At 43.3% G+C, this 24,778-nt stretch overlaps 2 protein-coding genes across 2 annotated transcripts; one reads left to right on the plus strand and one right to left on the minus strand.

Moving 5' to 3' along the window:
- Positions 1-2,725: 2,725 nt before the first annotated feature.
- Positions 2,726-12,351, minus strand: LOC311109567 (small ribosomal subunit protein uS9m-like; the record flags this gene model as incomplete). Its single annotated transcript, XM_084152487.1, has 7 exons — positions 12,237-12,351; positions 11,449-11,631; positions 6,398-6,460; positions 6,256-6,286; positions 5,961-6,040; positions 2,984-3,069; positions 2,726-2,897 (listed from the first exon to the last, which is right to left on the minus strand). Exons 1-7 carry the CDS (start codon positions 12,333-12,335, stop codon positions 2,726-2,728), a joined length of 714 nt encoding a protein of 237 aa, XP_084008613.1. The 5' UTR covers positions 12,336-12,351.
- Positions 12,352-13,398: 1,047 nt separating this feature from the next.
- On the plus strand, positions 13,399-24,563 carry LOC311109468 (NLR family CARD domain-containing protein 3-like). The gene is made up of 9 exons (XM_084152385.1): positions 13,399-13,480; positions 13,660-13,834; positions 14,166-14,466; positions 14,684-14,716; positions 19,866-21,606; positions 21,779-21,946; positions 22,378-22,551; positions 22,764-22,810; positions 23,774-24,563. The coding sequence occupies exons 3-9, from the start codon at positions 14,175-14,177 to the stop codon at positions 24,307-24,309; spliced, it is 2,991 nt and encodes a 996-aa protein (XP_084008511.1). The 5' UTR covers positions 13,399-13,480; positions 13,660-13,834; positions 14,166-14,174; the 3' UTR covers positions 24,310-24,563.
- The last annotated feature ends 215 nt before the right edge of the window (positions 24,564-24,778 follow it).

Consider the following 24,778-nt stretch of genomic DNA (forward strand, 5'->3'; position numbering starts at 1 on the left):
TGGAATTTATTAGGCAGCAGATTAAATAAGTTATGAACTTCACAGGGTGGTGAAAGTGCAAGGTGATGAGCTTGATGCTCCTTTCCAATAAATATCGAGGGTCTTATTCTGGTGACATGATGATCGATGCTTGGCTGCCATTTGACAAATTAAAAGAATACGCTCTTTTGTCCATAATATATCTGCTAGCTGTTGGCTAGAGCGCACGTACCAATACCAGTGGGCACATTCGCTATATAACGCAACATTTGTGACAAAACTATCAGAGTTGAAAATGCGAGAAATCCATTTAACTTGTCTTTTTTATTCAAACTTTATTTTTATGTGCACTACCTCATCACCCACATACTTTTATCTGGAACAATTCAATTCTTCTCTGGTGGGACATGTGCATATTTTATTTATGCTGATTTTTTAATATTCACATGAAAATCTGTCCAGGGACGGCCTGTTCAATAGGGCGATATGGGCGACGCACTGCCAAACGGGAAAAGGAAGGGATTTTTTTTTCTAATCAATTATATCACGGCAACAGTAGTTATCAGTGTTGTAATCTATCTGATCTGCCACAGTGCCACACTGCCACTAAATGTCGAATCAGGCTAAAGTCGTGCTTCAAATGGCTCCACCCCCTTTTGGGGCGATTTCAGTCAGATTGAAAATCGCCCAGAACTTCTGTCATAGACTCCCATGTAAAATCTATTTTTTTCAAATTTCAGAGCCTTCAATACAATCTCAATGGGTGTCTGTGGGCTTGCACTTACGCGCTTTCGTCATACGTTACGTAACCATGAACGTAACTGAGAAAAGAGTGGATTGTTTGAAAGAAGTTCCTATTTGTCGGCGAACAAATGAAGATAAATTGGCAACGAAACAATTAGGACCTCCCAGACCAAATTTAATAATTCAACAGGTTTCTACTAAAGGCGGAAAGTCCTACACCCGAGGATTTTCCAAAAATTGGTACGAACGAAAAAAGACATTGCCACTCACTCAACTGGATGACGAGGGATACAGGCTAGCTGTCCGCCGCCACAACGATGAGGTTAGTGTTGATAATCACAAGTTTACTGGATGTGGATATGGTGTAATAAAGGCAGTTTATTCAGAGGTAAATATATCTGGAATCGCGTTCACGGACCCCGTTCGTCAAACTCTTAAAAATGAACTTGGGCTGGGAATTGCCAGGAACCTCACGATAAGATATATGCATCAGCATTGCGAGTCTCATGATTCTATACGTATTGCGATTCGATACTGTGATTTTATTGCGCACCATATGTCTGTTGCAGAGGGATCAGAAAGCCATGAGAACGAGTTTTGATCAGTCATGGAAATAAAAGTGCTGAAAACAAATTGGCTCCCAATGTGAGAACAAGCTATGAAGGAACAATAATGGTGTTTTGGTGCAGGTACAGCCAACTAGCGCTAAAATATTGCGATATTGTCAATACAGTATATCGTAAAGTATCACTATGTAACTCGATTTCTTTCACCCCAATCCCTCAAATTAACGGTAAATAACTGAATTGTTTGCCCCACATTTAGCTAAGATGATTAGCTAGCCAGCTAAAATGTTTTAGTTAGTTAGCAGTCGCATCTACAATAGTTTACTGTCAATAACATGTCTCCAAAAATGACGTGGTGTCTCCAATTGTGTTGACATTTTACAATTGCAATGCGCATCCATGAGTATCCACTTTCTGTAGCTCAGCTGGTAGAGCATGGTGCTTGTAACGCCAAGGTAGTGGGTTCGATCCCCGGGACCACCCATACACAAAAATGTATGCACGCATGACTGTAAGTCGCTTTGGATAAAAGCGTCTGCTAAATGGCATATTATTATTATTATTATTATTATTATTATTATTATTATTATTATTATCTGAAGAGAGCCCCGAAACATTGTGTGCAGACATTTTATGCAATAAATGAAGTAGGTTCAATCTAGTAGTTCTGATCTTCTGATTGGTCCTGATGAGTTGGGCGAGGTCCCCTGCAGGCTACTGTCACTGTTGCATTGGCTCTGAGTCGGGTTCTCCGTCTTCAAATGTTCAGCCTAAGAGAGGGGATTTTTGTGTGTGTGTGTGTGTGTTTAACAGTGATGATGTGTGTGTGTGTGTTTAACAGTGATGATGTGTGTGTGTGTGTGTGTTTGTGTGTGTGTGTGTCCTCAGAGCAAGAACTCGTGAGTTGGAAGAACTGAGAGGCCTATGGCGTGGGTGTTGTCCTTGGCCACCTGCTGACAAGGCTGACAAGATAGGACCCTTTTGTCCATTGTTATTGGATAGGAACAGAACTTATAACCAGCTCCTGACCTAAATAGATCTTAGCACAACATTTTACTCAACATATCATATTCCATATTCACTATAACAAATATATTTACTACGACATTAGCAAGAACCGCCACATCCTCAGCCGGCTAATCCAGTGTGTGAAGTTTTGCGTGTTTGAGTTAGCTTTGCGAGGCAAAGATGAAACTGAGGGCTCCACCAACCCTGGTAAGCCAACACTTTTGAGATCAGTCAATAAATGCTTCTGGTATTGACTTATATGCTGCCCCTGTCTTCATGTTGTTGCTGGACATATCTTTTTTTAAATGTGTGTAGGTCACCTAAATCATCAGAAAAATTGCCCCTCCTGAGAATTTTTTCAGGAGCCGCCACTGAATCTGTCGCCAATTGGATGGAAACCTAGCTAGTGATATCTAAGGTATTTTTTCTCAGTAAATACTATCACAGCAGAACTGGGAAGGAGGAGGAATGAGGGAAAGCAGCAGATATCTGGATGTGATGACATTAAAAGAGCTCCTTCTTACATCGTGATCTGAGATGGTCTCCACCAACAACTCCTCCAGCTCTTCTTTCAGCAACCACCGACTACCCACCAGAGAACTGAAGACAGACACAGTTAGATACACACACGCATCAACATTAACTGGTGAAAGTATTTCACTGCTCAGTGAAAACAACACCCTCACATCTGCTTGGTGTCCTGGGTGAAGAGACCCTTTCCTCTCAGACGGTCCTGTTGCTTCTCTACTGCCAGGGCTTTAGTGGAGGTGTCCTGAATGGGCCAGGAGGACACAAAACAACATCTAACTCCATATGGTCTATGAACCTTTCACTCAATATTAACAATCTGTATTTGCATTGTATCAAGAAAAGACCAGTATGGAGTGCATTGTATATTCTGACACACACACACACACACACACAAACCCTTGAGATAGAGAAAGAGAGAGAATTCTCCATTATGAAAGCAGATTCCATCTCTCTCCCCATCCTTGGCTGGATTTAATTGGGTGGGGAAATTGAATTGGGGAGCACTTGGGCTATAGCCGACTCCTCCTTTCTCCCCGAGAAGCGAGAGCCCTAGCTAGTCGCCGTCCGCGGGCACGCTTGTCTAAATTGGCATCGCGCCCACAAGCTTGGCGTTAGCCCATCAAGCGGTACGGTACGTTGGGGCTGGCGGTAGCGGGCCCAGACCCGAGCTGGGCAGGCAAGCTGGTATTCTGGTCACGTCCCGAAGCAGCCTCAACCCCCCTTGCACCCCCCCCCCCCCCCCCCCCTCCTCCACGCGACTGGGCCAGAACTCCTTTCCCTGTCCATTATTCAGCAGATGTTTGTTTAATTCCTTCTTGATAGAGTGGAGTCTAATCCGCCAACACTCCGCCACAGAGAGCGAGACAGACAGACAGAGGGGGGGGGGGAAGCAAACATCAAGCAAAAACCAATTTGTGTCACAAAAAAATAAGTAATACAAAAATCTTTATAAAAAGGGAGGGTAGGGGTTGGTGTGAGGGGGTTTTGCGTTACACATTTGTGAATACTGGGCCCTACAATGGCTGGAAAATGATTCAGGTATAAATATAGAGGCCTGGATGAAAGAGAGGAGGATAGTGGGCGAGGGGGCGCAATGATCTACACATTTGCGAGAAGCCGATCATAGAGAGAAAGCAATATGGAAGAGAAATGAATGCCTCCTATACTTGAATATTTTATACTCAACTCTCTCTTGACTCACTCCTAGTTCTTCAAATTCAATAAGCAGTGTGAAGCACCCTGTTAGCATGGTTTTGGCATGGCTTCACCGGTGTGTCCTTATATAGCAAAGCTCTGAGGAATATGAGAATGAACTCCTCTGGCTTCAGAGGCTACAGACCCCGCTCTAACATGATCACGTTGAGGTAGTAAGAGGGGGTTTAGATATGAAGGGGGGGGGGTTCCCCTGGTTCCCCTCAGCAGTGGGTAGGGTAGGGGGTAGATAAGATAGAGAGGGCAGTGGAGCAGTGAGGGGGCTAATGTGCCACGCTGGCTAAACCCACCAGAGCCACAGAGCACTCAACCTGGAAGCCTCTTCCTCATTCACACAGTCAGCTTTACACTCCACTGACTTGGCAGAGCTGTGTGTGTGATGTATTATGGGGGTGAGATGAGGTGTTGTGGCTGTAAATAAAGTACTGTGCACATGTAAGTAGATGTGTGTTTACGGAGTTAATTAGCACTAAAATCTTGGGATTGTGATTATTCCAAAGGTATCAAACAATATGCTGTGTAGTGAGAGAGACGGATAGAAAGAGGGGAAACAGAGAGAGTAGTGACCCGTCCCCCTTTTCATCCCACACTCAATTCTCCCCTGCAAGGCACACTGGGGTGTTTGTTGTACATGGTCGGGCTGCTCTGCAGGGGTCTGGGCTGAGAGGGGGAGGGGAGAGATGGAGAGAGAGAACAGAGAGAAAGAGGGAGAAAATCAAAAGGACTGGGGGGGAAGAGAGAGAGCAATAGAGAGAAAAAGAGAGAGTTTTCCCTCAGAGAGACAGACAGCCCTCCCTCCCTCCCTCTCAGATACGTCTGGTCTGACATCCTTATTATAAACTAACAGCAGGGAGCCAGGGTTTGCTGCAGGGCAAGGGGGGGGGGGGGGGGGGGGGGTTTGACAAGAGGACAAAATACTGCCAGGATACACACACCTCTGATCTACCGGAGAAACACAACTCTTATCTACCGGAGAAACACACCTCTTATCTACCGGAGAAACACACCTCTTATCTACCGGAGAAACACACCTCTTATCTACCGGAGAAACACACCTCTTATCTACCGGAGAAACACACCTCTTATCTACCGGAGAAACACACCTCTTATCTACGGGAGAAACACACCTCTTATCTACCGGAGAAACACACCTCTGATCTACCGGAGAAACACACCTCTTATCTACCGGAGAAACACACCTCTTATCTACCGGAGAAACACACCTCTTATCTACCGGTGAAACACACCTCTGTCCAAGGTCAAATCAACCATATAAACAAGAGGAAGGTAAAGAGGGAGAGTGAAGGAAAAAGACAAAAGATGGAGGGTAAGCTGGGTGGGTAGGTAGCTAGTCTACAGCACCAGTCTCCAGGGACCCTCTACCTCTCTGGGTAAATCCCCAGGGCAGAGCAGCTCTCATCCAGGCACAAAGCCTGACTATCAGCCATGGTAGTCACCGAGCCAGGCCTGAAACACGATTTAGGACAGGGACAGAGGGGCCCGTCACAGACACAGTCACCCCCCCTCCCTGTCTGCACCCCTCCCTACCTTCCTCAACCCACCTCTCCCAAATACTCTCCCCCCTTCCTCTCCACTGCTCCTCCTCTCTCCATCCCTCCTTACCTCTATCCACATCTCTCTCCATACCCCACCCCTCTCTCCCTCCCTCCCTCCCACCTACCCCACCCCAGCCCTCCTGCTGCTATAGCTCTGGCTGTGTGTGTGAAATGGGATGTGACAGGAGCACCTTTCCCTGGGGATCAGAAGCCTCTCTCTCCCATAAATAGGGCCCTGGAGGCTAAGGCTGGGGGCATTCTACCTCCAGAAAAACATCCACCATCAGTCTTTCTCCTCCCCTGTCTCTTTCTCACACACACACACACACACACACACACACACACACACACATCCAGTACTCACGTGCATTAGAGAGTAGTAGGACTGCTTTCCTGTGTAGAACAGAAAGTGGAATGGTCGTCCATCTGCACCCCATTGGACAGCTAGAGGATGAGAGAGAGAGAGAGAGAGATATTTAGGCCATTGGAGTAAACTGCTTTACTCTATCAGGCCCAATCACTATTAGAGATTGAGCAAAAACTCAAGAGTGGTCCCCCTGCTGGTGATGTTGTATAAGTGCAGCTATCACACACAGTGAAAATGACCATAGGAGTAGAACAATCAGTCTCAGTTGTAAATCTATTTAAGAAGGACCTACCTCTCTGTTTTGGAAACACTTCATCCGGATGCTGGAAGAAAAGATGGATGAAGATTTTGAATCACTAATGAATTTGAAGTTGATGAGTTAATCCACTTCTACATGAGACAGAACAGGAGATATGGAGGAAGTCTAGTCTTACCTTCATCAGTGGTTTGGCTTTGTTGTCAAACAGGCCGGAGGGGAACAGGTATGCAATGCTTCTCTGGGACAGAAAGAGGAGAGAAGTCAAATGTCATTAACATATCCCAAAGATTGAGGGAGAACCTTTAGTTTAAACAGCTAGATCTGAACAGGGAGAAACCTTTAGTTTAAACAGCTAGATCTGAACAGGGAGAAACCTTTAGTTTAAACAGCTAGATCTGAACAGGGAGAACCTTTAGTTTAAACAGCTAGATCTGAACAGGGAGAAACCTTTAGTTTAAACAGCTAGATCTGAACAGGGAGAAACCTTTAGTTTAAACAGCTAGATCTGAACAGGGAGAAACCTTTAGTTTAAACAGCTAGATCTGAACAGGGAGAAACCTTTAGTTTAAACAGCTAGATCTGAACAGGGAGAAACCTTTAGTTTAAACAGCTAGATCTGAACAGGGAGAAACCTTTAGTTTAAACAGCTAGATCTGAACAGGGAGAAACCTTTAGTTTAAACAGCTAGATCTGAACAGGGAGAAACCTTTAGTTTAAACAGCTAGATCTGAACAGGGAGAACCCTTTAGTTTAAACAGCTAGATCTGAACAGGGAGAACCCTTTAGTTTAAACAGCTAGATCTGAACAGGGAGAACCCTTTAGTTTAAACAGCTAGATCTGAACAGGGAGAAACCTTTAGTTTAAACAGCTAGATCTGAACAGGGAGAAACCTTTAGTTTAAACAGCTAGATCTGAACAGGGAGAAATGACAGTAGCAGGCTAGCTAACAGGTTAGAGAGGAGACGCTCAAGTCTTGTAAGAGTTCAGATAAAGGCTAGAGGGAAGTTCCTAGAGAGAGGCAGTGAAGGTTAGAGGGGAGAGAGAGAGAACAAACTAACAGCTAGGTGACAGGAACCAGAGGACAGACTAGAGTCACCAGTTCACCCTAAGTTCACACACTCACAGCCAGTCTCCTTGTGAAGGCAGCAGAGTGGAGCCAGGTCATTAGTGCTGCTACAAATGGTCCTACTCTTGACAGGGAAGGGTGTGTGTGGGAGAGTGAGTCTGAAGGTGTGTGTGTGCGTTTCTGTGTGGCAGGAGAGGGGGACAGACAGGTAGTGTCCACCCTGCCACTCTTCTCCAGCCAGGCTGTTCATCCTTCCTCTCCCTCATCTTTAACTTATTTTCCTCCTTCACTCTGTCTGCTCAATTAAGAGAGGGAACAGCTGCTAGAAGGAGAAATCATGCTGCAGCCTTTTGGGCTGTCAACACGAGGGGAATCAAAGAGAGAGAGAGGGAGGGCGGGAAGGAGAGTGAGAGGTGGAAGAGAGAGAGCCAGGTGAGTGGGAGGTATAAAAAAAGAAGACAGGGGAGGAGGAGAGTGGAACACTATGCCAGATGAAGGCAGCACCTGTTCATTTCATACCATAGGCTGCAATATGGCAGAGTCCCCTAGGGAGAGACAGAGAGGGGGGAAAGGAGAGACCTTCTCCCTGCCACACATTTCACAGTGTTGTTCACAGTACTCTAGATTCCTCCACTCTGTCTAAACTCCATCGATGTCAATAAACAAGAGAGAGAGAGAGAGCGAGAGAGAGAGAGAGCGAGAGAGAGAGAGAGCGAGAGAGAGAGAGAGCGAGAGAGCGGAAAGAGAGTACTGGTACACAATAGTTTCTGCACAGTGGTTACTTTAGAAACTAAGTTTCACTTTTCTTATCTCAACTGCTAACACCTCAATTGTTTGCACTAATAGGGATGTCACGTCAACTGAATCAGAGTCAACTGAACCACAGTCAACTGAAACAGAGTCAACTGAACCAGAGTCAACAACAACACACAGGTGCAAGTCTCCCCATTTCCCCTCGAGTCTCCCCTAATTCCCCCTACAGTCTCCCCCATTCCCCCCCTCCAGTTTCCCCATTCCCCCTCCAGTCTCCCCCCTCCCCCTCAAGTCTTATCCATTCCCTCTCCAGTCTCCCCCATTCCCTCTCCAGTCTCCCCCATTCCCCCTCCAGTCTCCCCCATTCCCCCTCCAGTCTCCACCTCTCTCCCTCTCCTCCACTCATCTGAGGACGGAATGCTCCATGTCCCTTCCTGTTAGACAGCCCACTGCTAACAGCTCTATTCATTAGATAGGATGAGGGTTAGAGACCGCCAGGAAGTGAAGAATCATGGGAAATCAAACTAAATGAGTGGGGCAAACGAAGCTAATTCATTCCCTCTTTGTAATGAATAAAACATGGGATGTGTGTTAGGCGTTGCTAATACAGTGGACACACCACATTACACAGTGCTGGGCCCTGCTGGTGACTGTTAGAGTCTGTCTGTGTGATCAGATCCAGGTGTTATTGTATATTTTCATTATGACTATATGTGCACATCTTATGTATACCAGAATATTAGAGGTACACAAGTTGTTTTGAAGTACACGACCAGTCAAAAGTTTGGACACACCTACTCATTCAAGGGTTTTTCTTTATCTTTACTATTTTTTACATTGTAGAATAATAGTGAAGACATCAAAATTATGAATTAACACATATGGAATCATGTAGTAACCAAAAAAAGTGTTAAACAAATCAAAGTATATTTTATATTTGAGAATCTTCAAATAGCCACCCATTGCCTTGATGACAGCTTTGCACACTCTTGGCATTCTCTCAACCAGCTTCACCTGAAATGCTTTTCCAACAGTCTTGAAGGAGTTCCCACATATGCTGAGCACTTCTTGGCTCCTTTTCCTTCACTCTGCGGTCTGACTCATCCCAAACCATCTCCATTGGGTTGAGGTCGGGGGATTGTGGAGGCCAGGTAATCTGATGCAGCACTCCATCACTCTCCTTCTTGGTAAAATAGCCTGTACACAGCCTGGAGGTGTGTTGGGTCATTGTCCTGTTGAAAAACAAATAATCGTCCCACTAAGCCCAAACCAGATGGGATGGCGTATCGCTGTAGAATGCTGTGGTAGCCATGTTGGTTAACTGTGCCTTGAATTCTAAATAAATCAGACAGTGTCACCAGCAAAGCATCCTCCATGCTTTACAGTGGGAAATACACATGCGGAGATCATCCGTTCACCCACACCGCATCTCACAAAGACACGGCGGTTGGAACCAAAAATCTCAAATTTTGACTCCAGACCAAAGGACCAATTTCCACTGGTCTAATGTATATTGCTCGTGTTTCTTGGCCCAAGCAGGTCTCTTCTTCTTATTGGTGTCCTTTAGTAGTGGTTTCTTTGCAGCAATTCGACCATGAAGGCCTGATTCACACAGTCCCCTCTGAACAGTTGATGTTGAGATGTGTCTGTTACTTAAACTATGTGAAGCATTTATTTGGGCTGCAATTTCTGAGGGTGGCAACTCTAATTAACTTATCCTCTGCAGCAGAGTTAACTCTGGGTCTTCCATTCCTGTGGAGGTCCTCATGAGAGCCAGTTTCATCATAGCGCTTGATGGTTTTTGCGACTGCACTTGAAGAAACGTTCAATGTTCTTGAAATGTTCCGTATTGACTGACCTTCATGTCTTAAAGTAATAATGGACTGTCGTTTCTCTTTGCTTATTTGAGCTATTCTTGCCATAATATGGACTTGGTCTTTTACCAAATAGGGCTATCTTCTGTATACCCCCCTACCTTGTCACAACAAAACTGATTGGCTCAAATGCATTAAGAAGGAAAGAAATTCCACAAATTAACTTTTAAGAAGGCACACCTGTTAATTGAAATGCATTCCAGGTGACTACCTCATGAAGCTGTTTGAGAGAATGCCAAGAATGTGCAAAGCTGTCATCAAGGCAAAGGGTGGCTATTTGAAGAATCTCAAATATAAAATATATTTTGATTTGTTTAACACTTTTTTGGTTACTACATGATTCCATTTGTGTTTTTTCATAGTTTTGATGTCTTCACTATTATTCTACAATGTACAAAATAGTAAAAATAAAGAAAAACCCTGGAATGAGTAGGTATGTCCAAACTTTTGACTGGTACTGTAGGTCACTCTAATTATATGCACGACCACGGTGGGTCCCACACATAATGGTACAGTGGGTGGGTGTTTGAGTTTTTAACGTAATCTTCCCTTACTGCTGTCTAGGTTCAAACCCGGCCTGATTGGACATATTCATTTAATTATTGATGTACCTACCTCACTGATTATTGAATATGCATAAATGTTGCTTTTTGTACAGCCATGTTTTGTATAGCATACAAACCCACGAATGACTATGTGGGGTGAAATGTGGATATATTTGGGGATGGGATCACGCAGTCTGCTTGACCTGACGAAGATCCGTGTTGGATCGAAACGTTGTCATTAAAGGTAGTAATTGGGGGAAAATTCAGTGTGAGGGACTTTCTGTTCATTTCAATTATACTTCCTTAGCCCAGCACCTAGGTGTTTTAAGGATGTGCGTATGACCACAAACTGTTTTACACAGCTAAGTGCTAACAGTTCTGTTCATTACATAGAATGAGGTTTAGAGACCGCCAGGAAGTGAAGAATCATGGGAAATCAAACTAAATGAGTGGGGCAAATGAAGCTAATGCATTCTCCCTTCATAATGAATAAAACATGAGATGTCTGTGTGTGTGTGTGTGTGTTAGGCGTTGCTAATAGAGTGGACACACCACATTACACAGTGCTGGCCCCTGCTGGTGACTGTTAGAGTGTCTGTCTGTGTGATCGGCTCCACCAGATGCTGCTGATGGCATGTGGAGACAGACCAGAGTGGGTTCTCAACTACTGTTGGGGAATTAGGATAATATAGCTGGAAAACCACCTTAAATGCATGCGACATCTCCTCTGTGAAAGATAGCATAATTTATCTACTCTAAATAAGGTGCCATGCATATCTCAATTGAGTTTTGAGGGTGGACACCATAGACTTATTGAGGTATGAATCAGTCTCTGATTGTAGGGTAAGTCGCTCTGGATAAGAGTGTCTGCTAAATGACGTAAATGTAAATGTGGGGTAAGGACAAAAAACAGCATTACACTGCATCCCTCCAGCAAAAGACAGGAGTTGTACACCCCTCGTTACACATCAGTGCAGTCTTTCTTACATCAATGTCCCCCTGAGTGAAGGTCTCAGGGTCCTCTCCCATCATGTTGGCTAGATGTCTCTTCCCGATGTTGAACTCCTCCACCTGCTTCTTGATGAACTCCTCTGAGAACTTCTCTGGGCCTGCTGCAGCCAGGTTCTTCCTGTGGAGCACAGAGCTCACACATAGCTGTCTGGACAGCACCTGGGGTGGGGGAGAGAGGAGGTTCTTATGTTAGGATACATACTGTAGTATAGAACTGGTGCTTTTATAACCCTGGGCCTTGGTTTTGACAGGGATAGATTAATGTCAGTTATCTTGGCTAATAGACAATCTCTGCAGGTGGCTCTGGTATTTTAGGTGCATTAAATTAGTCTGAAAGGGTGAGATTTGGCATTGACAAATAGACCAACTGATGTGCATTTGACAGCAAGGTATCCACTAGTAAATGGGACTCACATTGGGCTAACATAGTATAGCTAGCGAGCTAGCTATATAAACATGTTCTGGAGGCTTAGCTAACTAACGTTCTACTAAACCAAAATATTGCGACTTGTATGACCACTATGTTCATGTAGCTAGCTATGTCCATTATGGCATGCATGTTGAGACAAGAACAACAATATCTAGAACGTCAACTAGCTGACTGTCTAACTTCAATGACAGTTTACCTGACAAGGCAGTGCATTGCTGCTAGCGCTTAGCTAATTCAAGGACGACTCAGACCTTCTCTGCAGTGCAACTCGTGCAGCCCCGTTGTCATTAACGTGAAAAAGTGAAAACATGCCGAATGAAACTCTTGGCTTTACCTGGCGTGTTAAATTTGACGAGACTGTGTTAAAATTGTAGCAGCAATTGCCGCATTTCCAGAGAAAAGATCCCACGGTTCTCCCATTGGAGGCCGCCATGTTTGCTGAACGACGCTCTCGTGAAAACAGGAAGTACGTCGATAGCAAATGTATTTGCATTTGTGTTACAATGTAACTGTTACAATGTCACTACATTTCATTTCTGACAGTATATCTGTCAAGATTCGGATACAAAGCATTTGATTATACAAAACAATAACCATATTTGATAAATCCATAGAATAACTGTAAAAAATGTATAGGTTGTTCAGTCCCTTTGTTGTATTCTACAATTAGTTGAAAGGATAGGTATTATAACAAATATGTGATTTTATTATTATTCATAATTAAGCAATATGCGGGAAGGAATCATAATTTTGGTCAACGTTTCCTGTGGGACCCTAATTAGTAGGGAACATTTAAAATGGTATGAAATCACCCAACCCTACTACATCTGTTCAGAAGAGCCACAACAATTAATCCAAGCTGAAAGCTATAGTAAAGAGCAGACACTCTGAGCTATCTAACCACATAGACTGTAGAACGATTTGTTGACATGGTGAGGGATTTTTTTGTTGTTAAAGAGCATACAGCTCTACAACTATAAAACTGTACAACTATAAAACTATGCAAACCACCATACAACTTTACAACCATACAACTAAACAACTATAAAACTATACAAACAACTGTACAATTATACAGAAGTATACTATAATACAAATCTTCACTATGCTTTAGCTGTAACAGAAGTGTTGGACACTTGCACACTCCCCGTCATTGATTTAAAACCATATAGGATTGTTGTAGGCATTGGCTGGAGAGAGTTTCCACCATTGGTAGTTTCCAAATGTTAAAATACTGAACTTTTCCTTTAAGAAACTCTTCCCTCCACTGCAGCATCCTGGTATTGTGTAAATTCCTCCGAAATGGGAAGGAAGTAAACAAACGATTTGTTGCACAGGATCTATTATGAGACCACATAATATAATATCATCTTCAATACGGAGATGAGTACATAAAGTAAATATTTCAGAAAGGAATCCACACGACAGAGCAGAGTGAGTGGATGGAGTAAGGTTTATATAGTGTAAGTGAGAGTAGTAACGCCTGGACTGAGTAAGAGAACATTGACTTAATGTTATTTGTGTCAGTCTAACGTCTTCAAAGAGGAAGTGGATCAGTACAGACTCTGTTAAAAGGAGGTAGTGCTTCTCACATTGTTTTTCTTTAAATTGACTTTTTATCTAACAAGTTTATTAGCTCTATATGAAGTGTTTGTGTAGTTAATTAACTTGTACTTGGCAGAGAGGAAGGGTTTATGGATGGACATGATGAGGAAATGGGTTGCGAACATATTCCCCAACATTCTTCTCTCTGTTAGAACATGTTTAGGCTTACAGTGGTGATACAATGTTGGGGACCAACTGGTTCCTACAGGGAGGAGGTGGATCAGTGAAGCACTTTGTACCTCGACTCTCCCTTCAGTTCACCAGACAGCAGGATGGAGAGCAGAGCTCAACACAGAGGGGAGAAATCGATTACTACTGATCACTACTGTAAGTTGCTGGGTCGTGTGTGTAATATGATAGTGATATATTCAAAGTGTTGTTTTTCACTTAGCCAGGAATGCCAGTTATAGACACTTTATAGCTTGAGTCGCAACAAAATACCAATCCTGGTCCTGGAAAGCTAGGTGTGCAGGCTTTAGTTCCAGCCCAGTACTAATACACCTGACCAGCTACAACAGTGAGACTGTAATGTTTTTCCCCAGTAGAGAGCTTGGCTTGGATGCATTCGACTTTTAAGAATGCTACGTGACTACCATGGCAGATGAGTCATGTGTATCTAAAGTCTATTACAGATCATTTCCTCATGTCTTATCCTCAGTGCTCCAAAATGGCTCCTGTTCCTGAGCTACTGCTGGCCACTCTGGAGGACCTGCTCGAAGCAGATCTGAGGATGTTTAAATGGCGCCTGACCAAGGACGTGCTGGAAGGCTTTCCTCACATCCCAGTGAGCCAACTGGAGAATGCTGACAGACTGGACACTATAAAGAAGATGGTGGAGACCTACGGTCCTGAGGGAGCTGTGAAGATCTCACTGAAAATCCTGAGGAAGATGAAGCAGAACCAACTGGCTGAAACGTTAAAGAACGAGTACAATGAGGGTGAGACAACAGAACCAGCAGGTTAGACAATTATACAACGTTTAAGATTATTGTTATTTTTGCATAACAAGGAGTGATACATGGCAAGCTGCAGAAAATCCCAGACAAAGTTGATGTACTAAAATAGCTTTCTGTTTCTATCTCCCTCTCTTTCTCTCTCTTTCTCTCGCTCTCTCGCTCTCTCTTTCGCTTTCTCTCTCTCGCTGTCTGTCTGTCTCTCTCGTTCTCTCCCTCTCAGCCCAGAGTGCTCCAGTGGTTTTAGAAGTCAGAGGTAAGCCGTATGAATCAACGCAACAGCACCCAGCGGGCAGAATTTGAATCGTGCATATGCCGCGTTCACATAGTATCGGAGTTATCGGAAATTCCTAGTTCCGACTGGGAAGTTTCACTTGGACGACCCTCCCAGTCGGTATTACAAGTGGGAAACTCAGAGAAAAGGTTGTTGCTTGAGTTGCCGGGTTGTGACGTTTCACCACTGACCTTTGACCTTTTCAGACAAAAGATGACAACAAATCTGTTTTTGACAATTACAACCTTATCAAATGATGAATGTTTGACCATATTGTCAATGTTAAACCTCTTAAGGATCGTACCCTTTTTTTCAATTTTTTGCCTAAAATGACATACCCAAATCTAACTGCCTGTAGCTGAGGACCTGAAGCAAGGATATGCATATTCTTGGTACCATTTGAAAGGAAACATTTTGAAGTTTGTGGAAATTAGAAATTAATGTAGGAGAATATAACACGTTAGATATTTTGTTTTGCATCATCTTTGAAATGCAAGAGAAATGCCAGACAGTGATGTAGGAATCTAGGTGTCATTTAGATTTTGTCCAGAAGATGGCAGCATTGTGTGTGCAAAGTTTCAGACTGATCCAGTGAAGAATTACATTACTACACAATACTTTGTATCAAGTCTGCCAGGAATTTTCCCAAATTTCCCGAATTGGTGACAGCAGGGGGTCAAACTGTAGAACCCAGTTCCTACATTTGAATATAAAAATTGATTTTATCAAACAAAACTATGCTACATTTTCTCTCTGGGATCCTCAGGATGACAAATCAGAGCAAGATTACTGAATGTAAGTACATTATTTACCTTCAGAGGTGAATGTATCAAACCAGTTGCCATGACAAAAGTGTTTTGTTGTTTTGTTGCTGTAATAGTGACTGTAAATTAGACACTGCAGTTAAATGAACAAGAATTTAAGCTTTCTGCCCATATAAGACATGTCTATGTCCTGGAAAGTTGGCGTTGTTTACAAATCGCATATTGAGTAGCAACCGTCCCCTTTATAGGGACACCGATCCCGTTAGAGGTTAAGCAAGCTTACTAACTTTATTATTAGCAATGTTAGCTAGCTTATCAAGCTAGCTAAAATCGTATTGGTTGAAGAATTGTTCCGACCTAAAAGTACATGAATGAAACAGTCGTATTTCCGACATCACAACTAGGAAAAGGAAGTTCCGACGAGCACGTGAACGCGGTAATAGCAGTAGAATAATGTTTTGAGTTGGAGGTGCTGACCGAGGGGTGGGGGAGCTTAAATAAATGCAATTCATGCAATTCTACATCGTTTTACATGACTATACATGAAATCACAGGCTACACTCTGACACTGACAAACTGAGATCAATAACAATGGCCTTTTCTTGATTGCGACCAATAGCCACATTTAAAAAAAGAAGCTATTGCTCCTTGGTGGCTAGATTATGCTCTCTCGTGTAGCCTAGTATTTTGTTGATTTATTTATGTACAGGCATAATTATATACATTTGCCAAATGTATTTAAATGTATTAGCTGCAGCACCTCCAGCACCCCTAATTCCCATGGCTATGGACAGGTGACGTCATTATGGTGTCATATTCTGGTAGTAAACTGGTTCTGGTTGAGAAGGCCAGAGAAGATACAGTGCTTTCAGAAAGTATTCAGACCCCTTGACCTTGTCCACATTTTGTTACGCTACAGCCTTATTCTAAATAGGATTAAATAGTTTTTTCCCCTCATCGATTTACACACAACACCCCGTAATGATAAAGCAAAAACAGGTTTTTAGAACTGTTTGCAAATGTATTAAAAATAAAAAGCTGATATCACATTTACATACACTACCAGTCAAAAGTTTGGACACACCTACTCATTCAAGGGTTTTTCTTTATTTTTACTATTTTGTACATTGTAGAATAATAGTGAAGACATCATAATTATGATTATATTATATTTTATATTTGAGATTCTTTAAATAGCCACCCTTTGCCTTTATGACAGCTTTGCACACTCTTGGCATTCTCTCAACCAGCTTCATGAGGTAGTCACCTGGAATGTATTTCAATTAACAGGTGTGCCTTCTTAAAAGTTAATTTGTTGAATTGCTTTCCTTCCTAATGCGTTTGAGCCAATCAGTTGTGTTGTGACAAGGTAGGGGGGGTATACAGAAGATAGCCCTATTTGGTAAAAGACCAAGTCCATATTATGGCAAGAACAGCTCAAATAAGCAAATAGAAATGACAGTCCATCATTACTTTTAAGACATGAAGGTCAGTCAATCCGGAAAATGTCAAGAACTTTGAAAGTTTCTTCAAGTGCAGTCGCAAAAACCATCAAGCGCTATGATGAAACTGGCTCTCATGAGGACCGCCACAGGAATGGAAGACACAGAGTTAACTCTGCTGCAGAGGATGTTCATTAGAGTTACCAGCCTCAGAAATTGCAGCCCAAATAAATGCTTCACAGAGTTCAAGTCACAGACACATCTCAACATCAACTGTTCAGAGGGGACTGTGTGAATCAGGACTTCATGGTCAAATTGCTGCAAAGAAACCACTACTAAAGGACACCAATAATAAGAAGAGACCTGCTTTGGCCAAGAAACATGAGCAATGGACATTAGACCAGTGGAAATTTGTCCTTTGGTCTGGAGTCTAAATTTGAGATTTTTGGTTCCAACTGCCGTGTCTTTGTGAGACGCAGTGTGGGTGAACAGATGATCTCCGCATGTGTAGTTCCAACCGTAAAGCGTGGAGGAGGTGGTGTTATGGTGTGGGGGTGCTTTGCTGGTGACACTGTCTGTGATTTATTTAGATTTCAAGGCACAGTTAACCAGCATGGCTACCACAGCAATCTGCAGTGATACGCCATCCCATCTGGTTTGGGCTTAGTGGGACTATCATTTGTTTTTCAACAGGACAATGACCCAACAAACCTCCAGGCTGTGTAAGGGCTATTTTACCAAGAAGAGAGTGATGGAGTGCTTTATCAGATGACCTGGCCTCCACAATCCCCTGACCTCAACCCAATTGAGATGGTTTGGGATGAGTCGGCTGGCAGAGTGAAGGAAAAGCAGCCAACAAGTGCTCAGCATATTTATTTATTGTCATTTAGCAGACGCTCTTATCCAGAGCGACTTACAGGAGCAATTAGGGTTAATTGCCTTGCTCAAGGGCACATCGACAGATTTTTCACCTAGTCGGCTCGGGGATTAGAACCAACGACCTTTCGGTTACTGGCACAACGCTCTTAACCACTAAGCTACCTGCCGCATATGTAGGAACTCCTTCAAGACTGTTGGAAGCATTCCAGGTGAAGCTGGTTGAGAGAATGCCAAGAGTGTGCAAAGCTGTCATAAAGGCAAAGGGTGGCTATTTGAAGAATCTCAAATATAAAATATATTTTGATTTGTTTAACACTTTTTTGGTTACTACATGATTCCATATGTGTTATTTCATAGTTTTGATGTCTACACTATTATTCTACAATGTAGAAAATAGTACAAATAAAGAAAAACCCTTGAATGAGTAGGTGTGTCCAAACTTTTGACTGGTACTGTAAGTATTCAGACCCTTTACTCAGTACTTTTGTTCAAGCACCTTTGGCAGCGATTACTGCCTCGACTCTTCTTGGGTATGACGCTACAAGCTTGGCACACCTGTATTTGGGGAGTTTCTCCCATTCTTCTCTGCAGATCCTCTCAAGCTCTGTGAGGTTGGATGGGGAGCCTCGCTGCACAGATATTTTCAGGTCTCTCCAGAGATGTTCGATCGGGTTCTAGTCCAGGTTCTGGCTGGGCCCCTCAAGGACATTCAGAGACTTGTCCCGAAGCCACTCCTGCATTGTCTTGGCTGTGTGCTTAGGGTCGTTGTCCTGTTGGAAGGTGAACCTTCGCCCCCAGTCTAGGGTCCTGAGCGCTCTGGAGCAGGTTTTCATCAAGGATCTCTCTGTACTTTGCTCCGTTCATCTTTCCCTATATCCTGACTAGTCTCCCAGTCCCTGCTGCTGAAAAACATCCCCACAGCATGATGCTGCAACCACCATGCTTCACCGTAGGGATGGTGCCAGGTTTCCTCCAGACGTGACGCTTGGCATTCAGGCCATAGAGTTCAATCTTGGTTTCATCAGACCCAGAAAATCTTGTTTCTCATGGTCTGAGAGTCCTTTTGGTGCCTTTTGGCAAACTCCAAGCGGGCTGTCATATGCCTTTTACTGAGGAGTGGCTTCCGCCTGGCCACTTTACCATAAAGGCCTGATTGGTGGAATGCTGCAGATATGGTTGTCCTTCTGGAAGGTCCTCCCATCTCCACAGAGGAACTCTGGAGCTCTGTCAGAGTGACCATCGGGTTCTTGGTCACCGCCCTGAACAAGGCCCTTTTCCCCCGATTGCTCAGTTTGGCCGGGCATCCAGCTCTAGGAAGAGTCTTGGTGGTTCCAAACTTCTTCCATTTAAGAATGATGGAGGCCACTGTGTTCTTGGGGACCTTCAAAGCTGCAGAAATGTTTCAGTACCCTTCCCCAGATCTGTGCCTCGACACAATCCTGTCTCGGAGCTCTACGGACAATTCCTTTGTCCTCATGGCTTGGTTTTTGCTCTGACATGCACTGTCAACTGTGGGACCTTATATAGACAGATGTGTGCCTTGCTCAATTTTGAGTCTCATAGCAAAGGGCCTGAATACTTATGTAAGTAAGGTTGTTATGTGTTTAATTTTTTATAAATTTGCAAACATTTCTAAAAACCTGTTTTCACTTTGTCATTATGGGGTATTGTGTGTAGATTGATGAGGAACATTTTTTATTTAATCAATTTTATAATAAAGCTGTAACGTAACAAAATGTGGAAAAAGGGAAGGGGTCTGAATACTTTCGAATGCACTGTATACCAGATATAACCAGGTAACAACCAGATAACAACCAGGTAAAGACGTTTTCTTTCATGACGACATCGAGACATCGTGTGAAATACGTCATATTTTGGTTGTTATCTGGTGAGTTAACCAGATCATTTATCGTTGCTAAAAAGACGTTTGACAAAAGAACCTGACCAAAACACGTCATAATGACGTCAGTACACACACAAACACATACAGTTATCATGGCAGTAATATAAAGAGTAAACTCACTGGATCCTTGTTTTTTCTTGCAGTCCAAGACAAACTGAAATCCTACCTTAAGAAGAAGTACGGCTGTATATATGAGGGGACGTCAAGAGAAGGTGATTTCATCTACCTAGACCAGATCTACACTGAGCTCCATGTGATCGAGGGGGCCTGGGGAGGGGTCAGAGATGAGCATGAGGTCATACATCTGGAATCCAGAACACCAGCCACAGGAGAGACCACTATTGAAGCCAACAACATTTTCAAACCCCGACCTGATCAAAAGAAGCCAATCAGAACAGGGCTTACACTGGGCATCGCTGGCGTGGGAAAGACTGTCTCTGTTCAGAAGTTTATTCACGACTGGGCAGAAGGAAAGGAGAACCAAGACATTGATTTCATCTTTCCACTTCCTTTTCGCCAAATTAATTCTAATATAGGGGAAAAGGACTGCAGTCTGATTGAACTGCTTCATCAATTCTTCACTTTCATGGAACCAGTAAAGACACTGGGGGAAGGTTCTAAAGTTCTATTCATCTTTGATGGTCTGGATGAGAGTCGATTTCCTCTGAACTTCAACAATAAGGTTCTGACAGACGACACAAAGCCAGCCTCGCTGGACAAACTTATCACAAACCTCATCACAGGAGAGCTCCTCCCCTCTGCTCTCATCTGGATAACCTCCCGACCTGCTGCAGCCAATCAGATCCCTCGTCAACACATCCACCAGTGGACAGAGGTACAAGGCTTCAATGACCCACAGAAAGAGGAGTACTTCAGGAAGAAAATTAGTGATGAGAACCTGGCCAGCAGAATCATCAACCATGTCAAGTCATCAAGGAGCCTCCACATCATGTGCCACATACCAGTGTTCTGTTGGATTTTAGCCACTGTTCTAGAGAAACTGTTGGGTGAAACAGGGAGTGGAGAGTTGCCCAAAACCCTGACTGAGACGTACTTACACTTCCTGATCTTTCAGACAGTCAGGATGAGAGCAAAAGCGAATTTCGTAGGAAGTGACAACATAGTCCTCAAACTTGGAGAGCTGGCATTCCGTCAGCTGGAGAAGGGATATCTGATCTTCTATGCGAAAGACCTGATAGAGTGTGGCATTGGTGTCAGAAAAGCATCCGTGTACTCAGGTTTGTGCACCGAGATCTTTAAGGTGGAGGGGAGGACAAGTCAGAAGACAGTGTTCAGCTTTGTGCATCTGAGCATCCAGGAATGTCTTGCTGCTGTTTATGTGTTTCTCACATTCATAAACCGCAGTAAAAACCCACTGGTCCAACAGAACTCATTTTTGTGGAAATTGCGGAAACACCAACCTATGATGAACTTACACAAGAGTGCAGTGGACAAGGCCCTAAAGAGTAAGAATGGACACCTGGACCTGTTCCTCCGTTTCCTTCTGGGCCTCTCAATGGAGTCCAATCAGACTCTCCTACAAGGCCTACTGACACAGACAGGAAGCAGCTCACAGACCAATGAGGAAATAGTCGAGTACATCAAGATGAAGATCAGGAAGAATCCCTCTCCGGAGAGATGCATCAATCTGTTTCACTGTTTGAGTGAGCTGAATGACCATTCTCTAGTGAAGGAGATCCAAAGCTACCTGAGCTCAGGAAGTCTCTCAGGAGCCAAACTGTCACCTGCACTGTTTTCAGCTCTGGTGTTTGTGTTGCTGTCTTCAGAAGAGGAGCTGGATGTGTTTGACCTGAAGAAATACTTTAGATCAGAGGAGTGTCTTCTGAGGATGCTGCCAGTAGTCAAAGCCTCCAGAATAGCTCTGTGAGTACATTGAAGAGACAGAACATGTAAATGTTAGGACATTTTAAATACTGATCATCAGGAAGAAATATTTCAATTAATATTTTTTTTTTGTATACTGCTATTCTACTTCTCAAATAACATGCTGGATAACCTCAAATTGTCTATTTTAAACATCTCATTTAAAATGTAGGCTGAATCAATGTAACCTCTCAAAACGATGCTGCAAAGCGCTGGGCACAGCCCTCATCTCCTCACACTTGAAAGAGCTGGACCTGAGTGGCAATGACCTGCAGGATTTAGGAGTTAAGCTGCTCTCTGCTGGACTGCAGAGTCCACAATGTAAACTGGAGACACTGAAGTGAATATTCTTGTACTTGTTCAACAAGTAATAATTGTTCATTAGATCCACATGTGTTTAGAGGCCAATTTCAGTTTAGTTAACTTTCAGTTTCAATACTGCAAAACAAAACAAAAGTAATGTAAAACAAACATTTTAAATCTACATAATTTTTGTATCCAATAATTAATTTAGCTATTATTTTTTAGCAATATTGTAGCCATGCTGATAGGAATATAACTATTTAGCAATACTTTTGTTTTCCTCATTGTTTGTGAGCAACATGGTTTAGAAGTGTCTGAAATAGTTTAGTACTATGTACAGTACCATATCATAATCCAAAAGTCAATGTGAACATCACCTTTTAGACACTAGTTTAATCCATATCAAGTTTGAGAGAAGAAGCAAAATGCATCTGTCATTTTTGATATTCATGTGAAATCATGATGCAGGCTGTCAGGCTGTCAGGTGACAGAGGAAGGATGTGCTGCTCTGGCTTCAGCTCTGAGGTCAAACCCCTCCCACCTGAGAGAGCTGGACCTGAGCTACAATGACCCAGGAGAGTCAGGAGTGAAGCTGCTCTATGCTGGGCTGGAAGATCCACACTGTAAACTGGAGAAACTCAAGTATGTAGAGGTTTCGGATCAATCAGTACTCAGTGTAACATATATATACTGTAGTTCTTGTGTTTGTTTTGGTAACCAAATACTATTTGATCTGGTATAACAGACTAATCACTGATTTCCCAGTATTTCTCCTTCCTCTTAGTGTGTCTACAGTAAAGTGTGTGTGTGTGAGAGAGACTAAATGACTGTCTGCTCCTCTGCTTTTCCTACAGTGTGGCCCATGGTAGAGGGTGCAGGTTGAAATCAGGGCCCCAAAAATGTGAGTTATTTTTTTGAACGCATGGACGTTATTTTTTTGAACGCATGGACATAGACTGCGTGTGTGTGTCGGACCTGGGTTGGAATGGACATGGACATACAGTGGCTTGCGAAAGTATTCACCCCCCTTGGCATTCTTCCTATTTTGTTGCCTTACAACCTGGAGCCACCTTTTGCAGCAATTACAGCTGCAGGTCTCTTGGGGTATGTCTCTATAAGCTTGGAACATCTAGCCACTGAGATTTTTGCCCATTCTTCAAGGCAAAACTGCTCCAGCTCCTTCAAGTTGGATGGGTTCCGCTGGTGTACAGCAATCTTTAAGTCAAACCACAGATTCTCAATTGGATTGAGGTATGGGCTTTGACTAGGCCATTCCAAGACATTTAAATGTTTCCCCTTAAACCACTCAAGTGTTGCTTTAGCAGTATGATTAGGGTCATTGTCCTGCTGGAAGGTGAACCTCCATCCCAGTCTCAAATCTCTGGAAGACTGAAACAGGTTTCCCTCAAGAATTTCCCTGTATTTAGCGCCATCCATCATTCCTTCAATTCTGACCAGTTTCCCAGTCCCTGCCGATGAAAAACATCCCCACAGCATGATGCTGCCACCACCATGCTTCACTGTGGGGATGGTGTTCTCGGGGTGATGAGAGGTGTTGGGTTTGCGCCAGACATAGCGTTTTCCTTGATGGCCAAAAAGCTCCATTTTAGTCTCATCTGACCAGAGAACCTTCTTCCATATGTTTGGGGAGTCTCCCACATGGGTTTTGGCAAACACCAAATGATACAAACCCCCAAAAAATCAATTTTAATTCCAGGTTGTAAGGCAACAAAATAGGAAAAATGCCAAGGGGGGTGAATACTTTCTCAAGCCACTGTAAATACTGTGTATTTGAGTATTTTCAAATACATGCTTTCCCAGTGTTTTTTCCCCCAAATATATTCCAATCTGGTCTCCCCATTAGATGCCTGTGATCTCACGCTGGACCCAAACACAGCACACACAAGCCTCTCTCTGTCTGAGGAGAACAGGAAGGTGGCATGGACCAGGATGGCACAACCGTATCGTAATCACCCAGAGAGATTTGAGGACTATGAACAGGTGCTGTGTAAAGAGGGTCTGACTGGGTGCTGTTACTGGGAGGTAAAGTTCAGTGGGAGGGCTTGTATAGCAGTGACATATAAAGGAATCAGCAGGAGAGGAAAGGGTCCTGACAGTCGGCTTGGAGCCAATGACAAGTCCTGGAATCTGAACAGCTTTTATGACAATTACTCTGCCAGGCACAATTATAAGAGAACTGACATACCTGTCCCCTCGTCACGCTCCAACAGAGTAGGAGTGTATCTGGACTGGCCGGCCGGCACTCTGTCCTTCTACAGCGTCTCATCTGACACACTGACCCACTTGTACACATTCCACTCTACATTCACTGAGCCCCTCTACCCAGGGTTTTATGTAAGGGGTGACACAGGGACTGTGACCCTGTGTCAGGTAGAATAGCCTCCTGTGTCCTGGAGGAACACCCAAGTCTTCAAGGAAGTCATACTCCTGTTCAATCACAACTGGGTGACTTGATGGGATGTGTTTCACTCTAATCATGACATGAATGAGTAAGTAACCATATATGTACATCTCTAAAGTTGACTGACCTTGTAACTAGAATCTCCACACTGCTGTAAAAACCTCTAATTTATAATCATTAATCTAGTTATTGCTTTTCCTTATTGTTTGTAATAAAATGTCTCTTGAATGTTCGTTTTTTTACTTTCTACTTTTAGATACAATAAGCATAAGTGCTGTTGACGTCTTTCAATATTTTACTAAAGTAGGATACGTAGTACATACCACAGGAGGTTGGTGGCACCTTAACTGGGGAGGATGGGCTCGTGGTAATGACTGGAGCGGAATCAGTGGAATGGTATCAAATAACTTAAACACATTGTTTCCATGTGTTTGATGCCATTCCATT

This window comes from Coregonus lavaretus (genome assembly GCF_964263955.1).
Source record: "Coregonus lavaretus genome assembly, chromosome: 35".
In the NCBI taxonomy this organism is placed as follows: domain Eukaryota; kingdom Metazoa; phylum Chordata; class Actinopteri; order Salmoniformes; family Salmonidae; genus Coregonus; species Coregonus lavaretus.

Bases quoted from the DNA above. Each gene is read 5' to 3' on its own strand.
- LOC311109468 (XM_084152385.1), top strand. From the start codon at position 14,175: ATGGCTCCTGTTCCTGAGCTACTGCTGGCCACTCTGGAGGACCTGCTC. The intron at 14,467-14,683 runs GTTAGACAATTA...TCTCCCTCTCAG, and splicing joins TGAGACAACAGAACCAGCAG to CCCAGAGTGCTCCAGTGGTT. The intron at 21,607-21,778 runs GTGAGTACATTG...TTTAAAATGTAG, and splicing joins AAAGCCTCCAGAATAGCTCT to GCTGAATCAATGTAACCTCT.